Below are 23,370 nucleotides of genomic sequence, written 5' to 3' on the forward strand. Positions count from 1 at the left end.
CCAGTGGAGGCTGGCTGGAAGCAGGTATCTGGGATTTGTTTATCTTCTATAATTGAAACTTTGTTGACTTTATCGGTGGCCACAGCTGGTTCAGGGCTGGTGGGAAGCTTGGCTTCCTCCATCACCTGGGCAACCAAGCCTCCTGCTTGCTCCAGCTCAGTGGCTGCCAGCCGCCATCTTGATTGGGTTAATTTGCATATAGTCGCTCTGATTGGCTGGTGGGCGTGGCTTAGGGCATAGCGAAGGTACGGTCAATTAGCATCTTTGTCTTTTATTAGTGTAGATAGATGAGTTCTCTATGTATTATAGATAGAAGTCCCTTATCAAATATATGATTTGCGGATATTATCTCCCATTCTGTCAGCTGTCTTTTCACATTCTTTATAGTGTTCTTTGAAACACAAAAGCTTTTCATTTTGATGAAGTCCAGTTTATTCTTTCTTTTGTTGTTTGTGCCATTTGTTCATTTTTAATAATGAGCAGGAGCGCTGTGTACCAGGCAGGAATTGTCACCTGGTGGGCTTCACTTTAAGGTAATTGGGGTTGAGAGCCAGCTGTTTAATTGGGAAAACCAGTTAATGTCAGTGTGTTCACTGGACTTTTTTTCTCTGAGGTGGTTCAGTTTCTCCAGAGGAGATTCCTTTAATTCTCCATCCACCCTGGGAAGGAATATACTTGATCAGTAGAATTCTAGGAAGGGGGGCAGGGTAGAGGGCTAGGGGACCCTACCCTTTCTTATGCAGGTTTCACTTTATTTTTCTGTTTTCATTCTTATCCCCCCCCCCCATCTGAGCCCTGTTTAATTTCTGAAGATTATTACCCTTTCGTCCTCTGCCAATGGGTGGGAGAGGTCCTCCTGGAGGCCTGCCCACCCTATGTTCACCCTATATACAGTCTTCAATCAGCTCCTCGTGTTTTATCCTGGTCCCTCTAGTGCCAAGCCACTCAGGGCTTCTCTGAAGTACATCAGTTCACTTCTTGTCTGTCACCCCTCAGAGAGCACTTTTAGGTTGTAATTCCTTTTGCTTCCTTTGCCCCACAGAATCCATTCTAGTTCTGGTCCGCCTTCAGTCTCCTCAGAGTTGTTGAACTCTCTGTCATTATGGCCTCTCCTCTGTTTTCTTTGCCTTTGTGGTGCAGCACATTTTTAAAAGTTCTTTACTATCATTCTAGTTGGCTGTCTGGAAGGGGAAAAATGAACTTGTGTGGTTCGTAACCCATTTTAACTGGGTGTCCAGAAAAATGGGTTTAACCTGAGTGTCCCTGCAGTGGACTTGCCATCGTTGTTGGAAGGCTGCGTTGAGAAGGATGTGGAGAGAGTGCTGGATTGACTAGTAATGTCTGTCACGGCTGTAGTGGGGGAAGACAGTAGCACGTTTACTGTGTATTTGCTGTCCCTTCTCTTTAGGTAATGAGGAATCACTGAAGTGTTTGAACAGGGCATGGCATGGCCAGTGTTATGCTTAGTTGGGTAAATCAACTGTCCAGACTGGAAACAAGTGGGAGACTGCTATAACATAGGCCCAGTGAGGGACAGCAATCTCTTTAGGACCTCAGCCAGAAAGGGCTCAAACAATCTTACTTCTCCCTACTCTCCCTTCCTGCCCTGACCATGGGAATTGGAACCAGGAAGCTCTGCTCTGGGCAACCGAAGAGCATTGTCCCTGTACAGCCAGCGTGGCAGCTCCCTTCCTGCTGTGGGCCTAGGGAGGCTTCTGGCCTTCCCTTTGAGAAGCCTACACCGTCTTGAGTCCACCTTCCCCCAACCCCAAACCTGTCCAGGGTTAGCCTTGACTCGGAGAAGGGGCTTGGGTGACGTGATTTGTGGCTGTACCTCAGCACTGCCTCAACTACCCTGAGGGTCAGAAGGGAGGCCTGGTTGGCAGGAGGCATTTATGGGAACACGACCCTGGAGTGGGGAGGTGGCATATTTGGGGCTCTTTTCACTGGCTCCTGCCTTCTTTTAGTTGGAGATAATATTCTGCATTCTTCTATCCACCATCTAGATGAGGACCATCCTAGGCCTCCAGTTCCACACATGGGGGGAGACTGAGGCGTGGAGTAAGTAGGGGCCTGGCCTTGAGCTACCCGGCCAGGATGAGCTCTTTCTGGATCTTGTTACATACACGCAGTGAGGTGCATCGGGGTGGTCGGTGAAAGATGACTTCGGGCACTGCTTGCATCCCATCACCTACATCAGCATGTTTTATCCTTGCCACACCCCCAAACGTAGGTCGAATTGACAGCCACATTCCCTCTCGGGGAAGCAGGCACAGAGGTGAAGTGGCTTGCCAGCGTCACCAGGCTCATAGTGGCAGGACCAGGATTCAGACCCAGGCAGTCTGGCTCCAGGGTGTGAGCTCAGAACCATTACACTAAACCTTGCCAGGTACCCGGGGGGCCCTCCATGTGGGGTCCTGGTGCTCCCCTTCTGTCAGAGAAGGCTCTGATTGCCTGGAAAAGGATCCCCTGACCCTGAGGAACACGGCTTATGGCGGCACAGAGAGAGCAGTCTTAGCCCTGCGCCCTCAGTGTAGAGCTGGGCAGTGGGGCTTCTTGGATTTCTAGAGCCCAGACATCCCTTGTCCTGTCTGTTTTGTAGCCTTGCTCGTGGCCCATGCCCTCTCCTTCTTTCTGCCTCTGTGAGGAGGTTGGAGGTGAGATTGATGGGAGCAGAAGGGAAGGTAGGGAAGCGTGGGGGCCCAGGACACACGATTAGGCCTTTGTGCCCTGGCCGTGGGCTGTGCACAGCACCTGCGCTATGCGGACCCAACGTAGCTCTTGTCTCCCAGGAACTTACATTCCGAGTGGCAGAATCCAGAATGGATCTCAGGGTCCTGGGGCAGTAACTGCTGTGCCGAGGAGCGTGGTGGTCAAGCATGGCCCTTCCAGAATGTCGGAGGCACAAGGCGGGCAACACTGGGCCTCAACAAGCAAATCTCATCTTCTCTGGGCCTCTGTTTCTCCATCTGAAAAACGAGCAGTTCATTTTTGAGGGCTTGCTACAGGCTGTGTCTCTGAGGACCTGGAGGGAGGGGAGTGGGGGGAAGCGAAGTGTCAGCCAGCAGTGAAGGGAGGCAGTATGCCTGCCTCCTCCAGCCCTGTGCCTGAGCCGGGCTATCTCTGAAGGCCAGAGGCTTGGGCAGCATGAGGACAGGAGAAATCAGAGATGGGGGCATGTCAGTGGCCACTACATCTTGGTGGGTGTCTCCTCTTTCCCCTTCCTCTTGCTTGGGGAAGGTAGAGGCACCAGGGAAGTGCAAATGTGGGGAAAGAATTGCTCCTGTTCTCAAACCAAGAGACTTTTGGTCAACCACGGGGTCCTCACAGGCAGCTTGGCGTCTGCAGACATCTGGACCCTCATCTCCTGGGCCCTGGCCTGCCCACTTCCTGCCCAGCCATCAGCTGGTGTGAGACTGGCCATGGGCAATGACAAAGTCAACGAACCAGTGCCCCTCTCCTGAAGTCTTCCTTTCTTCTCCTGCCTGGCAGTATTCCGCTCCCGCCCAGGCCTTGTGCAGGCATGCTGGGGAGATCAGAGCCCCGCTGGAGTGAGAGGAGGACTTTGATGTCCCCAACCCACCTCCCACTGAAAGTCCTGCTCTTAGGGAAGGAGTGGCAGCAGTAGCGCAGCCGTAGCTCAGTGGGCTGCCAGGACAAATTGTTCCCGGCTGGGAGGGGCATGTGGGTGCAGGAAGGATTGAGATGTGAGCTGTGCTCTGTTGGATTCATATGGTGGGGTTTGGAGCAGGACTGAGAAGCTGAGACCTCCCCTCCTCCCCAGAACATATGAGACTAGCAGAGGCCACCTCTGTTCTTGGGGTGGGGAGAGAGGGGACTCATGGACACTGATGGCCATTAATGCCCGTCTGCAAATTGAAAATGCTGGGCAGAGCTGAGCTGAGGCCATGAAGGGAGGAGAGTACCCCGGACTGGCTGCTGTTCCCTTCTGGGCCCTGACATTTCTCCCAGGCACATACCAGCACATGACAATGAATCTGAGCCCCTCCAGCCCCCACACCCAGGCTACGGCTGTCCGGCTCATCTGTCAGTCACCCGATCCCCCACACCTGTTCCAGGCACGGCCTGTGAGCTGCCCACCCGCACCACAGCTATGAATAGGGTGGAGGATGGGGAACAAGGGGCATTCTGAGGGCAGGAAGGCGAGTGGTGGGGGGCACCTTTCAGAGTAATGTAGGGGGGCAGCTTTCTTCTTAGGCTGAGAAAGTAGAGAAGCAAGCTTGTTTGGGGAGGTGCTTAGAGTAGGGGGATACAGGGGTGGAAAGGAGAAGGGTGGGGTTGTAATCGGAAGGAAGGGGCACTGAGGACGAGACGGGGCATCTGGGTGCATTGTCTGCATCCTTGGCCGGCATCTCCTGGGCCTGCAGCGTCACCACGGGGCAGGTTCTGGGGCAGACGTTGGATTGTCACTTGTGGGCTCTCTGTCTTCCCCAGCCCTCTTCTCTCCATCCTACCCCAGACAACCAGCTCACTTATCCTACTTGCTCTCCCACAAGTTTCAGTTCTTTGAGAGCAGAGACAGTGTTTCGGCCTCTCTGGTCCCCCACTGCTCTCGCTATGCTGGGCTGGGCAGGATCAACGGTGACTGGTTGGAAGGTCAGGTGAGTGAGGAGTTGGTGCAGAAGCCCTGGTGTGTATTTGAATTGGGGGCGGAGCTGGAGCTGAGAGGACTCCCCTCATAAGCAGGAGATTGCAGGTTCCTCCTTGGGACCAAGGGATCTCTCTCTTCTCACCCAGCGCCACCCAGAGGTGAGGGGTAGAACAGTCACATGTGACTTATTGAAGGCCCATCCTCTGCCCTAGCCCTGGGGAGATCTTAGTTCTTGCCTCCAGGGTGCTTACCTTCTGGAAGAGGCAAGGCCACCTGAACAGATCTTGCCAGCAGGGGGCGATGAGGGGCATGTCCAGATCACTTTGGGGGTGCTGGGGCAGTGCTACCTTTGTATGGTCTGAAGAGCCTAAGAGGGTTGCATAGTGTTCTTTTAGGTGGCACATGAATAAACATTTTTTAAAAAGAGTTATGCAATTGTTTTCATGTATATTAGAAAAATAGAATCCCTGATTTCATGACTATATTGCTAAGAATGGAGTTAGGGAATAAGAGTGAGTTGATTTAAAAGAAACCATTAGGGGCATAGTAGGACCTGTGGTAGGTGGTACATGAATGTAGCCTTAATCAAAGGGAGGCCAGCAGTGGCTAAAGTCTGAGAGGCATCATTTTATGTCCTGGCCTCCCCCCTCCCTCCCTTCAGGTGCCTGCCTTTCCCAGGCACTTGAGCTTCCTGCCGGTTCTTTTTCAGGCATGGTCCACGTTTCTGCCTTGTAACTAATGCAGGTCCCAGTGTTTTTCTCTGTTGTTTAGGCAGCAGAACCTGATCTTATGCCAGGCCTGCAAGTGAAGAAAGGTGGAAGTGTTCCAGCCTCCTACTGTCCAGGTTTCATTTAAAGCAGTGGTTCCCAAACTTATTTGGCCTACCGCCCCCTTTCCAGAAAAAATATTACTCAGCGCCCCCTGGAAACTAATTTTTTTAAAATTTTAATAGCAATTAAACAGAAAGATATATGTATTAATGTTTCTACCTTTTTCGTAAAATATAGTAAAGAAAGGTGTAAATTAGAAACATTGAAGTTTGAAATTATGAAACTATTTATTGAACTCAGAATAGAAAGGTAATACAAAAAAAGTTAAAACAAATGCACCTGTGGCCATCACCGCCCCCCTGGATCGCTGCAGCGCCCACCAGGGGGCGGTAGCGCCCACTTTGGGAATCACTGATTTAAAGCCTCCTAGTTGCTTCCTGGCCCTAGAACCTGGACTAGGGCCCCAGAGGTCTCCATGTCTCCGCCCCGATTGTGTGCCTGCTGACTTACCTGTCTGCTTCTTGGCTTTCCCATGTCTCCAGGCAGACCTCAACACCAACATGGAGGACGAAGGCAGCTCCTTCTACGGGGTCTCCAGCCAGTACGAGAGTCCCGAGAACATGATAATCACCTGCTCCACCAAGGTCTGCTCGTTCGGCAAGCAGGTGGTAGAGAAAGTGGAGGTAGGAGTACCCTGTGCACTGTTAAACCAGACCTTTAAGCTGTTTCAGGTTGGTCTTCATTCATGCCCTCTGCTTTCCCCAAATTTGTCTGAACTAATGAAGTCTTACCCTCACTGTCTCTTAGTTATTGATAACCCTCCTCGTGTTAATCACCACCAGATGCCGGGCTGGTACTAGGGAGGAGGCACTCCCTTCCCAGTGTTCTCACCTCTGGCTGCACTTAGATCACTGGAGCTTTTGAAACTTACCAATGCATAAACCCCACTTCACAACACTTACCCCAGAACCTCCAGGGTGGAATCTGGGTAGTAGCTGTTTGTAAAAAGCACTTCAAGTTATTTATTTTAAATTAAATTTTTGTTTTGAAATAATTGTGGACACTCAAGCAATTGTAATTCCATGTACCCTTCACCCAGTTCCCCTGAGGGCAGTATTTTGCATAACTATTGGCAACCAGGAATTGACATTGATGCCACTTATAATCTGATTCAGATTTCATCGGTATTTGTGTGTGTGTGTGTGTGTGTGTGTGTGTGTGTGTGTGTACAAATACATGACAGTTCCATGGCCACAAGGATTCCTGTGCACCCTTCCCCATGTTATTTTGGTGTGTGGTCAGGACTGAGTCGTCATTTATCCTGTCTTGCCTATTGCCACGACTCTGTCTTGAAGCGCTCCTCCTCCAATGCTCACCTTCTGAGCATCGGAGCTCAAGGTGGATGGTCCCTCTGCTGCCACTCGAGCCCCTGTTACTGAGGGAGGAGGAAGGCTCTGATCTCAAGAGCCTCTAGGCCTTCTGCCTTTTCTTCCACTTAAGAGTCAGTGGGTCCTGGAGCTTCCCCAAGCAGCTGGGCCTGGGCTGAATGTGGTCAAAAGAGAACCTAAGCCCTGCTGTCCCCTCGGTCCTGCAGACAGAGTATGCCCGCTACGAAAACGGCCACTACTCCTACCGCATCCACCGGTCCCCGCTCTGTGAGTACATGATCAACTTCATCCACAAGCTGAAGCACTTGCCCGAGAAGTACATGATGAACAGCGTGCTGGAGAACTTCACCATCCTGCAGGTGTGGGGGGCAGGGCTGGGGGCGCTGCAGGGGTGGGGCAGAGGGTCCAGCAAAAGGCATGCCCTCTTCTGGGGCCTTAACCCCTCACCTTTTCTCTCACCCACAGGTGGTCACCAACAGAGACACACAGGAGACTTTGCTGTGCATTGCATATGTCTTCGAGGTGTCAGCCAGCGAGCATGGGGCTCAACACCACATCTACCGGCTGGTGAAAGAATAAGAGACTTGGGGAGCAGGGACGGGGGAAGAGATGTGTGTGTGTGTGTAGGGACTTGGGGTGGGGACCTGCAGGGACAGCCCCTTGAAGTGCCAAGAAAGCTGACCCTTCCTACCCAGGAACAAACTGTGCCTCAACCTGCAGTGCCCAACCCCAAATAAACCCAAGATGTGTATTTTCACAGGACCCCACCTGGCTGTAGGAGCCCTGGGAGGGACTGTGGGAGAAGGGGGGCAGTCTGGGAAGCGGGCCGGAAGCAGCCCCAGAGATGCATCATGGGCAGTTCTGAAGCCATTGCCCCAGTGAACTCGGCCAGGAATGTCGCCAGACGCTGAAGGTCAAGCTGGATGGTCCCTCTGCTGCCTGGAGCCTCTGCACTCTGCTGCTGGCCACGCTGGGAGGCCTGAGGACAGGCGCGTGGGCTCCCATTCTGTGTGTGCTCAAGTGTGCACCGCGGCTCCCTGAGCGTGCTGCAGCTGCTCTGCCTGGCACTTCTGCTGCCACTGCCGCGGGGCAGCTAACAGGGAGGCCCGTCCAACCCAGGCGTGGGTTTTAGGTGTGGAGGTGACTGAGTTGCTGGAAGGGGACACTGAGCCGTTTAGTTTTATTCATCTCTGGTGGTTGTGGATCCCATGGCCCTGCTGGCTTGTTGAGGGGACTGGCTCCAGATCAGAGGAGCCCGAGATGGAGGACAGGAGGGGCAGTGCTAAAGCAGGCCGCCGAGTTGTGCAGAGGCTGGCGTCTTGCAGCACCCTTTTTGGTGGCGAAGGCCAAGAAAGTTGTTCAGAGGTCTTTGGTGACCCAGTGGTCTCTGAGACCATCCAGTTCTGACTGGTGAGTCTTACCTCCCTCCCAGCCAAGATGCCTGTCGGGTGGTGATCACCTCAGGGCCAGTCCAGGCATCCACTCCCTCCCCAAACAGTAGTTTCTGTGCTCCTTGAGGCTGGAGAAGGGTGTGGAACCAACGCTGCGTCTAGAGGCAACCACCTGTTTATTTCCTGCTAACAGGCCAGCTTTGGGTTTCAGCAGTCCTGGCTTCATCCTAGTATTCCTAGCTGCCCGACTTTGGGCAAATGTCTCCACCTTTCTGAGCCTGTAAAGGGGGCAGGCAATAGCACCCACGTTAGAAGGCCTTAGTGAGGAGGAGAGAGAATGTCTACAAAGTGCCTGGTGCAAGATGCACTCAACAAATGTTATGATGATTAGCTTATCACTCACCTCCCTCAGGGAGGCTTGGGCCTTGCTCTTTTCTGCCATCTAGTGGCTCTTTGGTATCATCCCCAGTGGGAACCACAATCCCAGGTGCCTGGGATTCAACTTGCCTACAGGTGTTTACTGTGCCCCACGCTCACTCGGGAAGATAATATATATTAATACACAAATGAGGAAGACAGTGTCTAGGAGGGGTACAGAGTGGTGGTTAGGAGCAAGCGTCAGACCACTAGGATTGGAATCCTGGCGTTTAGCTACTGCCTAGCCCTGTGACTTGGGGTAAATTCCTTAATTTCACTGTGCCTCAGTTTCCCCAACTGTAAAATGGGTCTAATAACAGTACCTACCTCGTTTATGTAGAGAGCCTAGCATAGTGTCAAGCACATAAATGTGTTTGATAAATATACTTTGTTAATAGGAGGAGCTTTCAGTCAAAGGAGTCAGATTGGAAAACTGGCTAATCTGATCCTCAGACTTTGCTGTGCATTGCATATGTCTTTGAGGTGTCAGCCAGCGAGCATGGGGCTCAACACCACATCTACCGGCTGGTGAAAGAATAAGAGACTTGGGGATCGGATGGGGAAGAGATATGTGTGTGTGAACTGGACTTCAGAGATGGGAGTGAGCAGGGTGTGGATGATTCAGGGAAGGGGCCCCAGTGGAAAGGGGCTGCCCCTTAACGGATGGGCAGTGTTTGGATACACAGGCAGGAGGAAGGCTGGCCCTCCTTCCAGGTGGGTTACCTAGTCTCCCTCTGTCCTCCACAGGCCAGAACCCCTCTCTTTATTAAAAAGCTTTAACAAACACGGACTACTGCTAGATCTCATACCAAGTTGCTTAACGCTACTGTTCATGGGGGCCGAGGCGGGGCGTAGGGTCCCCGAGTCCCTGGCTCGGGCTGGCATGTTCCCACATGTCTGTGAGGGTTTGTGTTTGTGTAACGCTGCCCGTCCCTCCCCCGGTCACCAGCACAGCCTTGCCCTCTCCCCTCTGCCCTTCCCTTTTCCTGGGGCTGTTTGGATAAGGGAACTCATGGTGCCTGCCCTGCTAGCTGACTGTGAACCTTCAGACAAATGCTCACGAAGGATGTGTGAGCAGCCTGTTGACCGTGGGACAGATGCTCAAGTTAAGGGGATGATCTTTTTGTGTTGGGAGTGGGAAGGAATCTGCAGGTGTTGCTGGGCCAAGTGTTGGCTGTGAGTTTTCCCTTTTCTTTAGGAACTGACCTCAGTAGCCTAATGGAGATTCATCTACTTATAACTGTAAATTCCGAGCCAGTCAGCCGTGGGGAACACAGATGAGCTGTAGAGCCTGTCCCACTGTTGTAGGGCAGACTGCGACCCTTGGGGCAGACAGGAGACCCGACCTGGCCCCACCTCTCCTGCAGCCTCCCTCACAGGGCCTGGGGTCTCTGAATCACTCATCCCAGCATGTCTCTGCCTCTTGGCTGTGGCCCCACATGTTCCCGGGCCTCTGCCCCCACTGGAGAACGGTTACTCATGCTTCAAGAGCCAGTGTGGAGTCACCTCTCCTCATGCAGAAGGGTTTGCCACTCCTCTTGTGTGGCAAAAGCATTCCAGTCCTGACCCGTTAGAGCACCTGTTACATGTACCAGCAAACAGGGACTTCTGTCATCTCTGCTAACCCTCACCCCACAGGTACTGTGCTGTCCCGTTTTGAAGGTGAGGAAGGGGGCACAGAATGGGAACTAACTTTCTTGCAATATTCATACATTTATTCACTCACTTAGCACATATTTATTTAAATTCTGCTCTGTGCCAGGCCCTGGGAATGTGTTGGTGACCAAGACAGGCGAGGTCCTTGGGGCACTTACTAAACTTTACTGAGGAAGAAAAAGTGAGCAAGGAAACAAGATGTAAACTGTGATACATGCTGTGGAAGAAGGAGAGTGTCCTGATGGTGGGACACTGGGGAGCCTCTCAAGCCTGGGAGGGCAAGGGCAGGACAGTGCCTGGTGTGTTCCAGGCCAGAGAGGAGGGTGTGTCGGGGGTACAGAGGGAGAGACGCGGGGGCTGAGGTGCGGAGGCTGCAGGGCTACATCCTGCCCAGGCCAGCCGTCCAGATGGGGAGGAGCTGGTGATCCAGCTCCCTCCTCCGCAGGGCAACCCCCCTCACTCGGTTTTACTCCACGGGAAGGGGGTCCTGGAAGTGTCTTAAGCAAGGGAGTAAGTCTTTTTTATCTGAATTTTAGAAAGTAGCACTGGAGCCTCCTGGACTACCGAGAAGCACATGTAATTGTCTGCTTCTGAGTCTGTCTTTCCTCCTAGACTCAACTTCTGTGGGTGGAGACTATAGCCTTCCTGTTCTGTTACTTCCTGTAGACCACACACCACTTCTGGAGCCTACCCGGAGCTTGAGTGACCGCACGTGTACAGGCAGTGGGATCCATGCCATTGGGGCCGGGGAGGTGTGTAGGCTTCCTGAGGCCTCTGGGGTGGAACCCTTGACCTCCTGACACAATCTAGAGCTAGCAGGCACCGTCATGGAGATGGGGGTGTGGGAACACTGCCTGTCTTGTGGGGTCTGATGATGACAGAGCAGCCTGTGACCCAGTGGCCACCAATGAGCTTCCATAGAGTAGAATGATCTAACAAGAGAGACACATGCAGAAGGAGTTTAAGGTGCGTGTGTACAAGTGTGGCGTGAGCGTGTGTGTGGACACAGGCTCTGCCCTTTCAGGACTGAAGCCAGGGGTGTGAGGAACAAGGGACTGCCATGGTGTGGCCTGGCCCAGGCCTCCTGCATACTACGTATATCTGCTCCCTTCCCCTGACTGTAGGGTTCAGAGGACAGTGGGCAGGGTGGTGACAGGGCCAGCGGGAGGAGAGCTGGCACCCCTTGTAAACAAGGGTGATGACAGCAGGTAGCTCTGACAACTGCCAGGGCTGGGCCTGGAGTGGGCTCTGCTGGGCCACACCTGCATAGCGGAGGAATGTGAGGTCAAGCAGTAATGTGTTTGGCTTTACCCAGTGGCCATTTGTGTTTGACCTCTTCTTACCTATTACATCAGCTCCAAGATGAAAACAAAAAGCTTTTCCCCAAACAGTTAAATCTATGCAAGTTGTTTTTAAGACCTTAAACCCTGGAGCCAGGCTGACCTGGGGCTGAATTGCCTTCTTACGTGTGACCTGGGGCTTGGGACCTAGTCCCAGTGAGCGCTGAGAAGGCTGATAACTCAGGGCAGATATTTTCAGCCTTTTCTACCTTGAAGCACCATAAGTGAGTTACTAAAATCCTGCGGCACACCAAAAATATATTTTTTGCTGATCTGACAAAAAAAAGAATAGGTATAATTTTGATTCATTCACACCGGATGGCTATTGTGTTGCCTGTTGTCATTTTTTTATTTGACAACCTAAAGGAAAAGGGGTCAGTGCTCCTGACTAAATAGTCAGGTGTTATATGTTTTAAAAATTATTGTGGCACATGGTTGAAAATCACTGACTTGGGGGTATAAAAATTTCACCTATACACACACACACACACACACATGCACACACATTTCACCTAACTGCTCTACACACACACACACACCACACTTATTTTTAGAGAACAAAACAAGCTCTAGGCAAAACAGGCGGGAGGAGGCCTCAAGGCTGAGAGAGCTGGCCCCAGGGCCCCAGTGGAGGGTCTTAAAAGGAGGACAGAACAAATGTTGGCTAAGTCACTCTGAGTAGGAAACTGTCTGGAATTTGTTTGTTTACTTCCTGAGAAAGGATGGGGAAAGGGTCAAGTGCCTTTGTAGGCGGCTGGAGACCAGTTGGTGGAAATGGCTAAGGGTCTTTTTAAGCTCAAGGATGTCTAATATTCAACTAAGTTTTTGTATTTTTGCTATGAAAACCCCCTTTGTCTCTCCACATCTTCAGTAAAGTCTACCATGTACACAAAGGCTTTTGTCGACTGGTTTTTTTTTTAATAGAAATGAAAGTCATCTGTCAATAGAGCAACAGAAGCAGCAGGGGCCACAGAGGCATCATAACTGAACCAGGCCAGCGGAAGCCTGCCCAGCCAGCCCAGTCCCTTCCGAGAGAATGGAAAGTACTTGGGGGTGCTTGCAAGTATGGGGGTCAGAGACAAGTGCCTTGGCCGCCACCTGGGTCATGTAAATTCCTTAGTTTCTGTGAGCTCTGCATTTTTGGAAGCACAGCATTGGGTATGTAAAAACAGAGGGTCACAAAAAGCCACTGGATCTGGAAGTGGTCAAAAGGAGGTTCTGGAAGGGCTGGTAGGATGTGGTCCTGGCTAGGCATCTGAGGAACTTCACTGTAGCCCTTGACCAGCAGTGAGCAGGCCCACAGGACTAGCTTTGCTCACAAAGAACAGTGTGATTGATAAGCCCAAGTGCCACTTCACTAACTCACATTGGGCAGGTCGTGGGAGCACCAGTGTGTGCTTGTCAGCACCCTCCTCCCCCGTGGGAAACCAGATCATTTGCATCTGGTGGCTCGTGCACATGTTCAACCAGGGAGTTGGGTGGGCTTAAAGGACTGTGCCAGCAACGGTGAGAGTCTCGTGCCCCTGTCTCCACTTTGGGGACCTGAATTCTTCTATCCAAGGAGCAAGGAATCTTTTTTCTCTCCAGAGCTCGTGCCCCTGTCTCCACTTTGGGGACCTGAATTCTATCCAAGGAGCAAGGAATCTTTTTTCTCTCCAGAAATTGGTTAGAGATGGCTCCTTTTTTGTAACCACAACACCCATTACATGATGCTGAAAAGTCCCAATGCTTGTGAATATTCAGTCGGTTGGCGTTCCTCAGAGCACCGAACACATATTAGCTGCTGTGCTATGTTCCCCTTCACTAGCTTGGGATTCGAAGGGGATAATTTTGAAGCCCCATTAACCTGCAGCTCCCCCTGTGTGGGCTGGACCAGTGACCTGACACTATTCTCTAACTACAGGTCTGAGAGCACTGAGAAGAGGCAGCCTTAGACTGAGTTTTCTTGGTTCACAGGAAAGGGGGAAGGAGCAGGAAAGCAGAAAGGGTAGGGAAAGAGTAGGGTGGGAGTGCCATTATTGTCCCCTAAGACTTGTCCTTTTAGGCCTTTCCAGGAGGGATTGCGGTGGGAGGGGTGGGGGCTGGTGTGGCACAGCAATCATTCCAGCACTCAGTAAACACTGAGCACCTACTGTATGCCAAGCACCCTGCATGGTGGTGAGGGTGCCAGAGGAGACTGCAAGGACCCTTGCTCTCATGACGTCCATTCTAGTAGGGGAGACTGATAATAAACAAACCATAAAAAAGGCAAATAAACAAGAAAAGACTAGGAAGTGATTAGTGCTTTGATGAAAATAAAACAGGATGATGTATCAAAACAGTTTGGCCATATCCGGCCTGCTGCCTTTTTTTTTTTTTATCCCTGGAAGCTAAGAATGGTTTTCTGATGTATCAAAACAGTTTGGCCATATCCGGACTGCTGCCTTTTTTTTTTTTTTTTTATCCCTGGAAGCTAAGAATGGTTTTTATGTTTTTAAAAATGAAAAAAATATCAAAAGGAGAATAACACTCATGACTTGTGAAAATGATAGGAAGTCCGAGTTTGTGTCCATAAGGAGTTTTACTGGAACATAGCCACCGGTGCCGGTGCACGTCCTGCCGATGCCTGCCTTCAGCTGTGACAGGTGAGTGGTGGCGGCAGAGACCACATCCAGCACATCCAGCTCGCGCTGCCTGAGACACTTACCGTGTGCACTTACAGAACCAGCTGGCTGACACCTGTGTTCAGTGGCTGGTGGGGACTTCTTCAGAGTGGGTGCTCACTGAAGGCCCCTCTGAGGTGACAGTAGGAGCCAGCCATGTGAAGACCTAGAGAAGGGAACCCCGTTTGGAGGGTGCTGAAGTGGGGAAGAACTCGGTGTGTTCAGTGGCAGGAAGGCGAGTGCAGCTGGGGGAATAGCCTGTCCTTATTTCCGGGTAGCCAGACCGCCACTGCTTTACCCGAGGAAAGCAATGGCTTCAGGATGCGGTTCATCTCCCGCCCTGCTGTTTCCTCCGGGTGCTTTTCTCTTGGTTTGTTCTGGTCTTGGCCACTTGTGTTAGAGCCTTGCCTGGGAAGCTACTATTGCTTCTAGGTCAGAGGGGCACTGAGAGCCAGGGGGCTCGGCCCAGGTGGGAGGTGTTGGAGGCCGCCTGTGGCCATCCGGTGGGGCTCTTACTTTAGGGAGTGGGTTTTGTTAGGGTATTTCTTCCTGGCCTGGTCAGATTCCGTGGAAAGTGTTCCCCCAGTTTCTTGCTGGAAAGAACTGTGGCCACCAGCATACTGGGAAGTAAGTGGGAGAAAATGGTCAGGGACGTCTCAACATTCAGTATGGAAACTTTTGCCAGCTCTCCTGTTTGCTGCGTAGTACTCTTGTGCTCAACTGGACCTGGTGTCTCGGCCCAGACACACCAATGTTACCCTCTCCCACAGAAAGCACCCCCAGCTTCTGGCTGTTCTGGGGAGGGGCAGCCCCCACTACCTGGAGTCAAGGAGATGACTTGGGGTGCTGTCTCTTCTTGAACTGAATTTGAGCAGTTCCCTGTTTTTACCTCCATTTCTAGAGTTACCTGGTACCATCAATTCTTGACTTCAGGGGAGTTGATGGTATAAATCATGTTCCTTTTTTACTTTCTCTGGGTTAGGTTTCAGCTTCTTGGGTCTGCTAAGTCAGTTGGCATTTGTTCTGTTTTCTAGCTTCTGGATTTTTGTTACTATTATTTCCTCTCCTGTTTTCTTTTTAAAGTTCTTTAGAGAAAACTTTAAAAAATCCCTTTACAGTCCTCTTAGAAGGGTTTCAAGAGGGAGCAAAGTAGCTCTGTTGAATTGACCACCTTTGTCCTGATTTTCTTACTTAAAATACCACTGTGATCGTTGTGTGAAGACAGATAATAGGAGAGCAGGAGTGGAAGCAGAGAGACACAGTTGGGGGCTATTTGAAGGTCCAGGTGAGAGCTGATGGTGCTCTGGATGAGAGTAGAGTGGTGGATTTGAAAGAAAATGGGTGACCTTGAGTTATGTCCTGAAGACAGCCACTATGGCTTCCAGATGGTTTGGTTGTAGGGAGTGTGGGAAAGTGAGGAATTAAGATTAACTCCAGAATTTCCTGGCTTAAGTCATTGGTGGCATTTACTATGATGGGAAAGTCTTGGGGAGGAGCAAGTTTGTGGGTGGAGATCAAGAGTTAAAGTTGAGATACCTATTAGACATCCAAGTGGGGTTGTCAAATAGCAGCTGCATATATGATAGTGGAATCAAGGGGAAATGTCAGGGCTGGATTTAGACTTCATTGGCATCTGAATTGGTATTTAAATCCTTGGGACTAAGTGACATTACTTAGGAGGAGAGTATGGATGGAAAAGAAAGAGGTGCCCAGAACTGCCCGAGTCATTCCAACATTTAAGGATAGAAGAGAGGAGGGAGACCAGGGCAGTGTGATTTTCTTCTCAGTAGTAAAGAGAAAAAAATGTTTCCACAGGAAAAGGGAGACCAGGGCAGTGTGATTTTCTCAGTAGTAAAGAGAAAAAAATGTTTCCACAGGAAGTGGTGAAATGCGACTGGCCGGTAGATCAAAAAGATGATGGAGAAATGACCATTTGTGATCTCCCCTTCTTTGTAATAGTACCCCTCCATTTTAGCTGGGCACATGGTCACTAAAAATAAAAACCATATTTCCCAGGCTCCCTTGCAGCTAGTATATGGCCAGTGGGCATTAGCAGAACTGCAATTTCAAAGGGAGGGGCCATGTTCATCTTCACCTCTCCTTTTCCGTTGATTACATTGTGATGTAATGGCTGAACTTCCTGCAGCCTTTTAGAACCATGAGATGACCTTAGCAATGGAAGTTACCCATGGAAAAGCAACAGGTTAAAAAGGACCTCCAAGTTGGTGTGGCTCAGTGGTTGAGCACTGACCCATGCAACAGGAGGTCACTGGTTCTATTCCCGGTCAGGGCACATGCCTAGGTCACAGTCTTGATCCCCAGTAGGGAGCATGTGGAAGACAGCCGATCAATGTTTCTCTCTCTTCCTCTCCCTCCCTCTCTCAGAAATCAATAAAAACATATTTAAAAGATTCACAGCTTAAAGAAAAGAAAAGAAAAAAGAAAACGGATCTTGGGTCTTTGATACCAGGGAGCACCATAACAGCTCTGTACAGATTTTATATATGAGAGGTAAATAAACTATCTTGTTTAAGTCACTTTTATTTTGTGTTTTCTATAATTAGCAGCCAAATGTAATTCTAACTGATCTATCATTGGATCTGGCAACAAACATTAGAGGCATAGTGGTTGAAGCATGAACAGCTGTAAAAACGACAACCATAATAATATCACTGCTGACTCTTTATAGCACTTTTCAGTTTACAAAGCACTTTCAAATACACTGTCTTGCCTGGTGTTTGCAGCTCCATTGTGATACTGTAGACCAGTGGTTCTCAACCTTCTGGCCCTTTAAATACAGTTCCTCATGTTGTGACCCAACCATAAAATTATTTTCGTTGCTACTTCATAACTGTAATGTTGCTACTGTTATGAATCGTAATGTAAATATCTGATATGCAGGATGGTCTTAGGCGACCCCTGTGAAAGGGTCATTCGACCGCCAAAGGGGTCGCGACCCACAGGTTGAGAACCACTGCTGTAGACATTGTCTTCATAGTTGAAAAAACCGAGGCCCAGAGAAATCACTAACTCATGTCACCTGGTTACTAAGTCGCAGGACTTACACTTCAACCTGGATCTTTTGGCTCCTCACCCAGTGCTCGTGAATATAGGTGGAGAGTAGGTCATGGATGCACGTTAGGTTCTACCCCAGAGTTTGCTTGATGCTGGGTCGGGTAGTTGGAAATTAGCCCCCAAAGAGTACTGACATTAAAGGGAAAGCTTTTTTTTTTCTTGTGCAGCAAAGTTTCTCACTTTTCAGGAAAATGCCTATATTTTTATAGGGGTGAGGTAGGGTACAAGTAGTCATGGAGAATAAAGGAAGTGAAAATTAGACAACCACCAACATTGGAGGGAAAATGTGTTTGCCAGCTGGCATGCTAGCAGTCCCTCCTGGAAGTAATTGGGTAGCAATCAGATGTTCAGACCCAGTCTGCTGAGTGGCCTGTGACCATAAAAGTGTTTTCTCCATATCAAAGGGATTTGCTTCTCTTTGCAGTCTCCCCTCCTCAGAGGCCAAGCTGAGAACTTTTTAAGTTTGGCATGATTCTCTCCTTCTGCTTTTCCTCTTCAATAACTGCTTTGCTGACTTCTTTCCAGTTTCTTTCCCTAAATCCCCATTGATCCTGATGTAGACACTTTGTGGTGGATGCATGCCAAATGTCATTTTGAGATAGTTGGGGATATACAGATTTTAAGCTGATTAAGGGTTTGTACCTTCCTAACAGCAAGCCAAGGTGAGACGATTTTTAAGTAACTTGCTCAAAGTTCACAGTCAGAAAGTGGAAGGTGGGATTTGAAGCCAGCTGTGTGACTTAGACCCCATATTGTCTCCCCAGCTTTCACCTTAGAAAATTAAGAGCCCCCTACTTCCAGAAAATACCATTCTGTTCATCCTACCCCTGACCCCCTTTAATCTTGTCTGACCCACCCTAGCACTGCTCCTGGAGGCACTTTAAAGCAAGCCTTACATGCCTGCCTCAGGGAAAGGCCTCGGCGCCTCCCCAGTTACCATCGGCCCACTTGCTCTTGCTCTTCATCTCCCTGGATCCTGGATTCCTGGCTGTAGTCCCTGGCTTTGATATTTGCTTCTGCTCTCTCAAGTTTGGCAACTCATCACATTCCCCTTGAAGTTTTTTTGGTTAGCCCTCTGCTCTGTTCCTGCCTCTGATTTTGTGTCCTTTCGGTGAGGAGCCCTCTCCCCGTGACCTGGGCCCTGCAGAACCGTGCAGCTGGGCCAGAGATGGAGGTGGCATTGAGATGGCATTAGGGCAAGGGGCATCAGAAGAATCAAATCCTGCCCTTGGCCACAGTTTCCCGCCCTCAAGGGAGATACATGCACAAAATAGGCACTTACCACTGTCTTTATCAGGTAAGACTTGGACCCTGATGTGGAATTTCAGAAAGGTTGGCTTGAATGCCTAGAGCCAAAACAGGCCTCATTTATCTCATAAATACTTACTGAGCTCCTAGGATGTGTCCGGCATGGTTCTAGCTCCTGGGGATGCAGCCGTGATCCTCGGAGAGCTTACATCTAGTAGGGGGAAATCACAAAAAATCAATAAAATTACATCAGGCCTCCTGTTCTACTTATTCCCCCAGGACCATATCCAAATGCTCTGTAGTCTTGGATCTGATCTCTGTGATGGGGGCAAGGCCACATTCACATCAGAGATTAGCACAGGGAGTGTAAGACTTAAGAGCGGTGGGTGGGGGGTGCCAATGGCTTCAATGACTAGGATAGCAGCATCCCATCCCCCAATCCCTGCAACCACCACCCAGGGGTCCTGACAGCGAAATAGTTTGTTTTAGCCACAGTGAAAACACAAGAGAGCATGTGCACAAGGGTGAGCGAGAGCTCGCTCTTCTGGCTGAGGGGAGCAACTCCAGCCCTCGGTCACTGGTGACTAGGACCATTGAACAGAGCCACATGCACACATGCTCCCACGTGGGGCACATGCACTTCATGGGCTTCAGAGCATGGCTCCCAGCCAGCGGCAGGCAGTGCGTCAGAAGCACGGTAGAAATGCAGATTCTCATCCCACCCATCCCAGTGGTTTGCAATCCAAATCTGCAGGTGATCCCCATGCACATTCAAGTTAGAGAAGCAACAGGCTAGATCAGGGGTCCTCAAACTTTTTAAACAGGGGGCCAGTTCACTGTCCCTCAGACCGTTGGAGGGCCGGACTATAGTTTAAAAAAAAAACTAGTTGGCTGCTAAGCAACAGGCAGCAGCAAAAACACCCGGCGGGCCGGATAAATGTTTTCGGCGGGCCGCATGTGGCCCGTGGGCCGTAGTTTGAGGACTCCTGGGCTAGACTTTAGGTGCAGAGAAAAGCTCCACCCCCAGACTGTGACCAACAATAATTCCTTCCTCTTGGAAATGCAGCATGGGGTGGAATACAGAGGGCTTCCTTCCCTGGGAAAGGTAGCCTATATAATAAAAGCCTAATATGCTAAGTGTCCAGTCGACCGGTCAGCCATTCAACCAATCAAAGCATAATATGCTAATGATATGCCAAGGCCACTCAACCGCTCGCTATGACATGCACTGACCACCAGGGAGTAGATGCTCCAACTGGTAGGTTAGTTTGCTACTGGGGTCTGGCCGATCAGGACTAAGCGAGATGGGCTGGACATGCCCTGGAGCCCTCCTGCGGTCCCTCTCTGGCTGGCCAACCTCGGGGGTCCCTCCCCAGCCCCAATCATGCACCGGTGGGGTCCCTCGGCCTGGCCTGTGCCCTCTCGCAATCCGGGACCCCTTGGGGATGTCGGAGAGCTGGTTTTGGCCGATCCCACAGTCCAGACCAAGGGACCCCACTGGTGCACAAATTCGTGCACTGGGTCTCTAGTATACATATGTTTGAGTAATATATTCATAATTGTTTCTAAACATTCATGGACCATAATAAGTCTTATAGATCTAATCATATTTATTTAAGCATTTAACCTTTAAACTTAATCTACCTCAGTATTAAATTAACAGCACAAGTCTAATATGTCACATGCTTTTTATACTATTTCAACACCTTAAAAAGCAGATAAAAATTGTACACTTAGTCTAGCCGGTTTTGCTCAGTGTTTAGAGTGTTGGCCTGCAGACTGAAGGTTTGCAGGTTCGATTCTAAACAGAGCAGGCAAAATCCCAGATGGACTGAGATGACTACAGTGAAGACTTACATTGATGTTTCTCTCTCTGTCTCTCCCCATCCCTTCTATTCTCTCTAAAAAAATCAATGGAAAAAATATACTCACAAAATTTTTTTTAATTGTACCTGGCTGTTAATTTAGCCCTGGCTGTTGTGGCTCAGTTGGTTGGAGTGTCGTCCCATCCACCAAAAGGTTGTGGGTTTGATTCCCAGTCAGGGTCACTGCCTGCCTGCTCACTCCTTACTGCTGGCTCGCTGCTCCTTAGTGCTGCCGCAGAGGCGAGAGAAGTTCCCACCACTGCTGCCAGTAGTGAGCCTGGCAAACCTGGCTTCTGGCTGAGCGGTGCTCCCCCTGTGGGAGCACACTGACCACCAGAGGGCAGCTCCTGCGTTGAGCGTCTGCCCCTTTGTGGTCAGTGCACATCATAGCGACCCATCATTCCAGTCATTAGGTCATTCTGCTGTAAAGGTCGTCAGTATTAAATGAACAGCACAAGTCTAATATGTCACATGCTTTTTATACTATTTCAACACCTTAAAAAGCAGATAAAAATTGTACACTTAGTCTAGCCAGTTTTGCTCAGTGTTTAGAGTGTTGGCCTGCAGACTGAAGGTTTGCAGGTTCGATTCTAAACAGAGCAGGCAAAATCCCAGATGGACTGAGATGACTACAGTGAAGATTTAGGATTTGTACACACTTAGATTAGGGTTTTGAGCTCCATATTTGGTGGTTAATTTAATGTTACGTGAATTTTTAAAAGCAATTAAAAATTTAAATTACCAAAAAGAATATAAAATATAAATTATCCTAATGATTACAGCAGTTATTACCACACACATGCTTAAACCTATCACAAAAGTGTTAATGTGTATTTGTGTCATTCATTATCTTGATATTTATTTTCAGGTTTTTATCCAAATTTTCCAGCTTCTATCTAAACAGAGTAGGCAAAATCCCAGATGGACTGAGATGACTACAATGAAGATTTAGGATTTGTACACACTTAGATTAGGGTTTTGAGCTCCATATTTGGAGTTGCCATACTGTTACAGGTAGGGAGAGTCACCTGGAGATTGAGTAAGTCTGGGAGTAGGGCCTGGATGTGCTTCTAAAATGATTTGACCCAGGCTGGCAATTATCTGTGGGAATGCCTTCCTGTGGTCAAATTTTACGTGCCACAATAACAAAATTTGTTTAAAAATTACAAAAATTGCCCTAGCTGGTTTGGCTCACTGGATGGAGCGTCGGACTGCGCTCCTTACCGCCCTCTTTACCGCCCGCCTGCTCACTCCTTACTGCTCGGCCCCCTGCTGCTCCTTAGTGCTGCCGCAGAGGTGGGAGAAGTTCCAGCCACCGCTGCCAGTGGTGAGCCTGGCAAACCTGGCTTCTGGCTGAGTGGCGCTCCCCCTGTGGGAGCACACTGACCACCAGAGGGCAGCTCCTGCGTTGAGCATCTGCCCCTTTGTGGTCAGTGCGCATCATAGCAACCCATCATTCCAGTCATTAGGTCGTTCTGCTGTAAAGGTTGCTTAGGCCTTTATTATATAGATATTTTTATTGATTTCAGAGAGGAAGGGAGAGGGAGAGAGAGAGAGAAACATCAATGATGAGAGAATCATTGGTTGGCTGCCTCCTGCATGCCCCCTACTGGGGATGGAGCCCACAATTGAATATGGGACCCTTGAATCCACAAGCTGACACTCTATTCACTGAGCCAAACCAGCTAGGGCCACAGCTTAATTATTGACCAAAGCATGGCATTGTTTGAATAGTTGACATTTTGGGGAATTCACATGTACCTTTTTTTTGGTCTAACTCATTTTAATGCCATTATGGACTCAGGCTTTTCATAAAGACTTTTGTTTTTTCTCTGATACTCAGATTGTCTCCATTTGTTTTTTTGTTTTGTTTTGTTTTTTGTCTGTGTCTCTTTTCCTCTTAACACTGCTTCAAAATTAATATGCTTCTGGCCTAGCTGGTTTGGCTCAGTGGATAGAGCGTTGTCCCACAGACTGAAGGGTCCTGGGTTCAATTTTAGTCAAGAGCTGAGCCTTGGTCAGGGTGTGTGAGGGAGGCAACCAACTGATGTGTTTCTCTCACATCAGTGTTTCTCTGTCTCTCCCCCTCCCTTCCACTCTCTCTAAAAATCAATGGGAAAATATCCTCAGGTGAGGATTAAAAAAAAAAAATTAACATGCTTCTGGCATCATCTGGCAGACTTAGGTCTGCTTTGACTTTTCTTGTCCACAATAAGGAATCAGCTACTCTCCAAGGAGCTCTGGTTTCTGTAAGAGGTGAATGTTATTAGGGACCAGTACCTGGATGCTTGTGGTGTGGATCAAATTATCCACATGAGGACGGAGGGGGAGGAGGAGTCTCCACTTTTCGGTTACTCCAATAACAGAACCAGAAAATGAGTTTACTGTGAAATGTCCAATGTAACTCCAACCCTAAGTCCTTTAGAAATATATGTTCTACTGTAAAAGCTTTTCATTTTATTTTCCCCTTTTTAACCACCAGCTTTTAGCTACCAGCTTCTTCTTCTTAAAAAACAATTTAATTGTCATGATATATGTGTGTGTGTGTGTGTGTGTGTGTGTGTGTGTGTGTTTTAATTATAATATTAACCTGTCTATGCCATAATGGTCAAATATTGGCTTAGATCCCAGATGCCCTGGCCAGGGCTGCAAATGTGTCCCTCATCACTTTTATGATCCTGTGTGTCTTATCAACCATCATCCTCTGGTTATTTTATTGATAGTCACACAATTTCATTTCACCCAACTCTGTTGAATTTACTAGGCTTGATTCCAATTTAAAAGCGTCAGCTTGGCTCTTTCCTTTCTCCTGGAGCAGTCTACCTTCTGGCTCTCCTCTGCCTTTTATACTGGTGATAGGTTGTCATTTTGTTTCTCCTGTTATCTTTAAGACTCCTTTCAGGCAGTCTCAGTGTATGTGCCTCAACCATTTGCTCTTTCTTTACTTTTTTTAAGTGTGTTTTTAT

The 23,370-nt window shown here is 49.3% G+C and overlaps 1 protein-coding gene across 4 annotated transcripts in view; it reads left to right on the forward strand.

The window, feature by feature from the left end:
* TEAD4 (TEA domain family member 4) overlaps positions 1 to 11,851 on the forward strand; it is a 65,569-nt gene extending 53,718 nt beyond the window's left edge. For 2 of the 4 annotated variants that reach the window (XM_014548348.1, XM_005877037.2), the window contains 3 exons: positions 5,925 to 6,065; positions 6,977 to 7,129; positions 7,236 to 11,041. In XM_014548348.1, coding sequence (XP_014403834.1) covers positions 5,925 to 6,065; positions 6,977 to 7,129; positions 7,236 to 7,349 — 408 coding nt within the window. In that variant the 3' untranslated portion in view covers positions 7,350 to 11,041. Of the gene's footprint in view, positions 1 to 5,924; positions 6,069 to 6,976; positions 7,130 to 7,235 lie in introns of all 4 variants that reach the window. The other 2 variants (XM_014548346.1, XM_014548347.1) reach the window with 2 other exon arrangements.
* Positions 11,852 to 23,370: the final 11,519 nt, after the last annotated feature.

Source organism: Myotis brandtii, unplaced genomic scaffold, assembly GCF_000412655.1.
Source record: "Myotis brandtii unplaced genomic scaffold, ASM41265v1 scaffold504, whole genome shotgun sequence".
Lineage (NCBI taxonomy): Eukaryota > Metazoa > Chordata > Mammalia > Chiroptera > Vespertilionidae > Myotis > Myotis brandtii.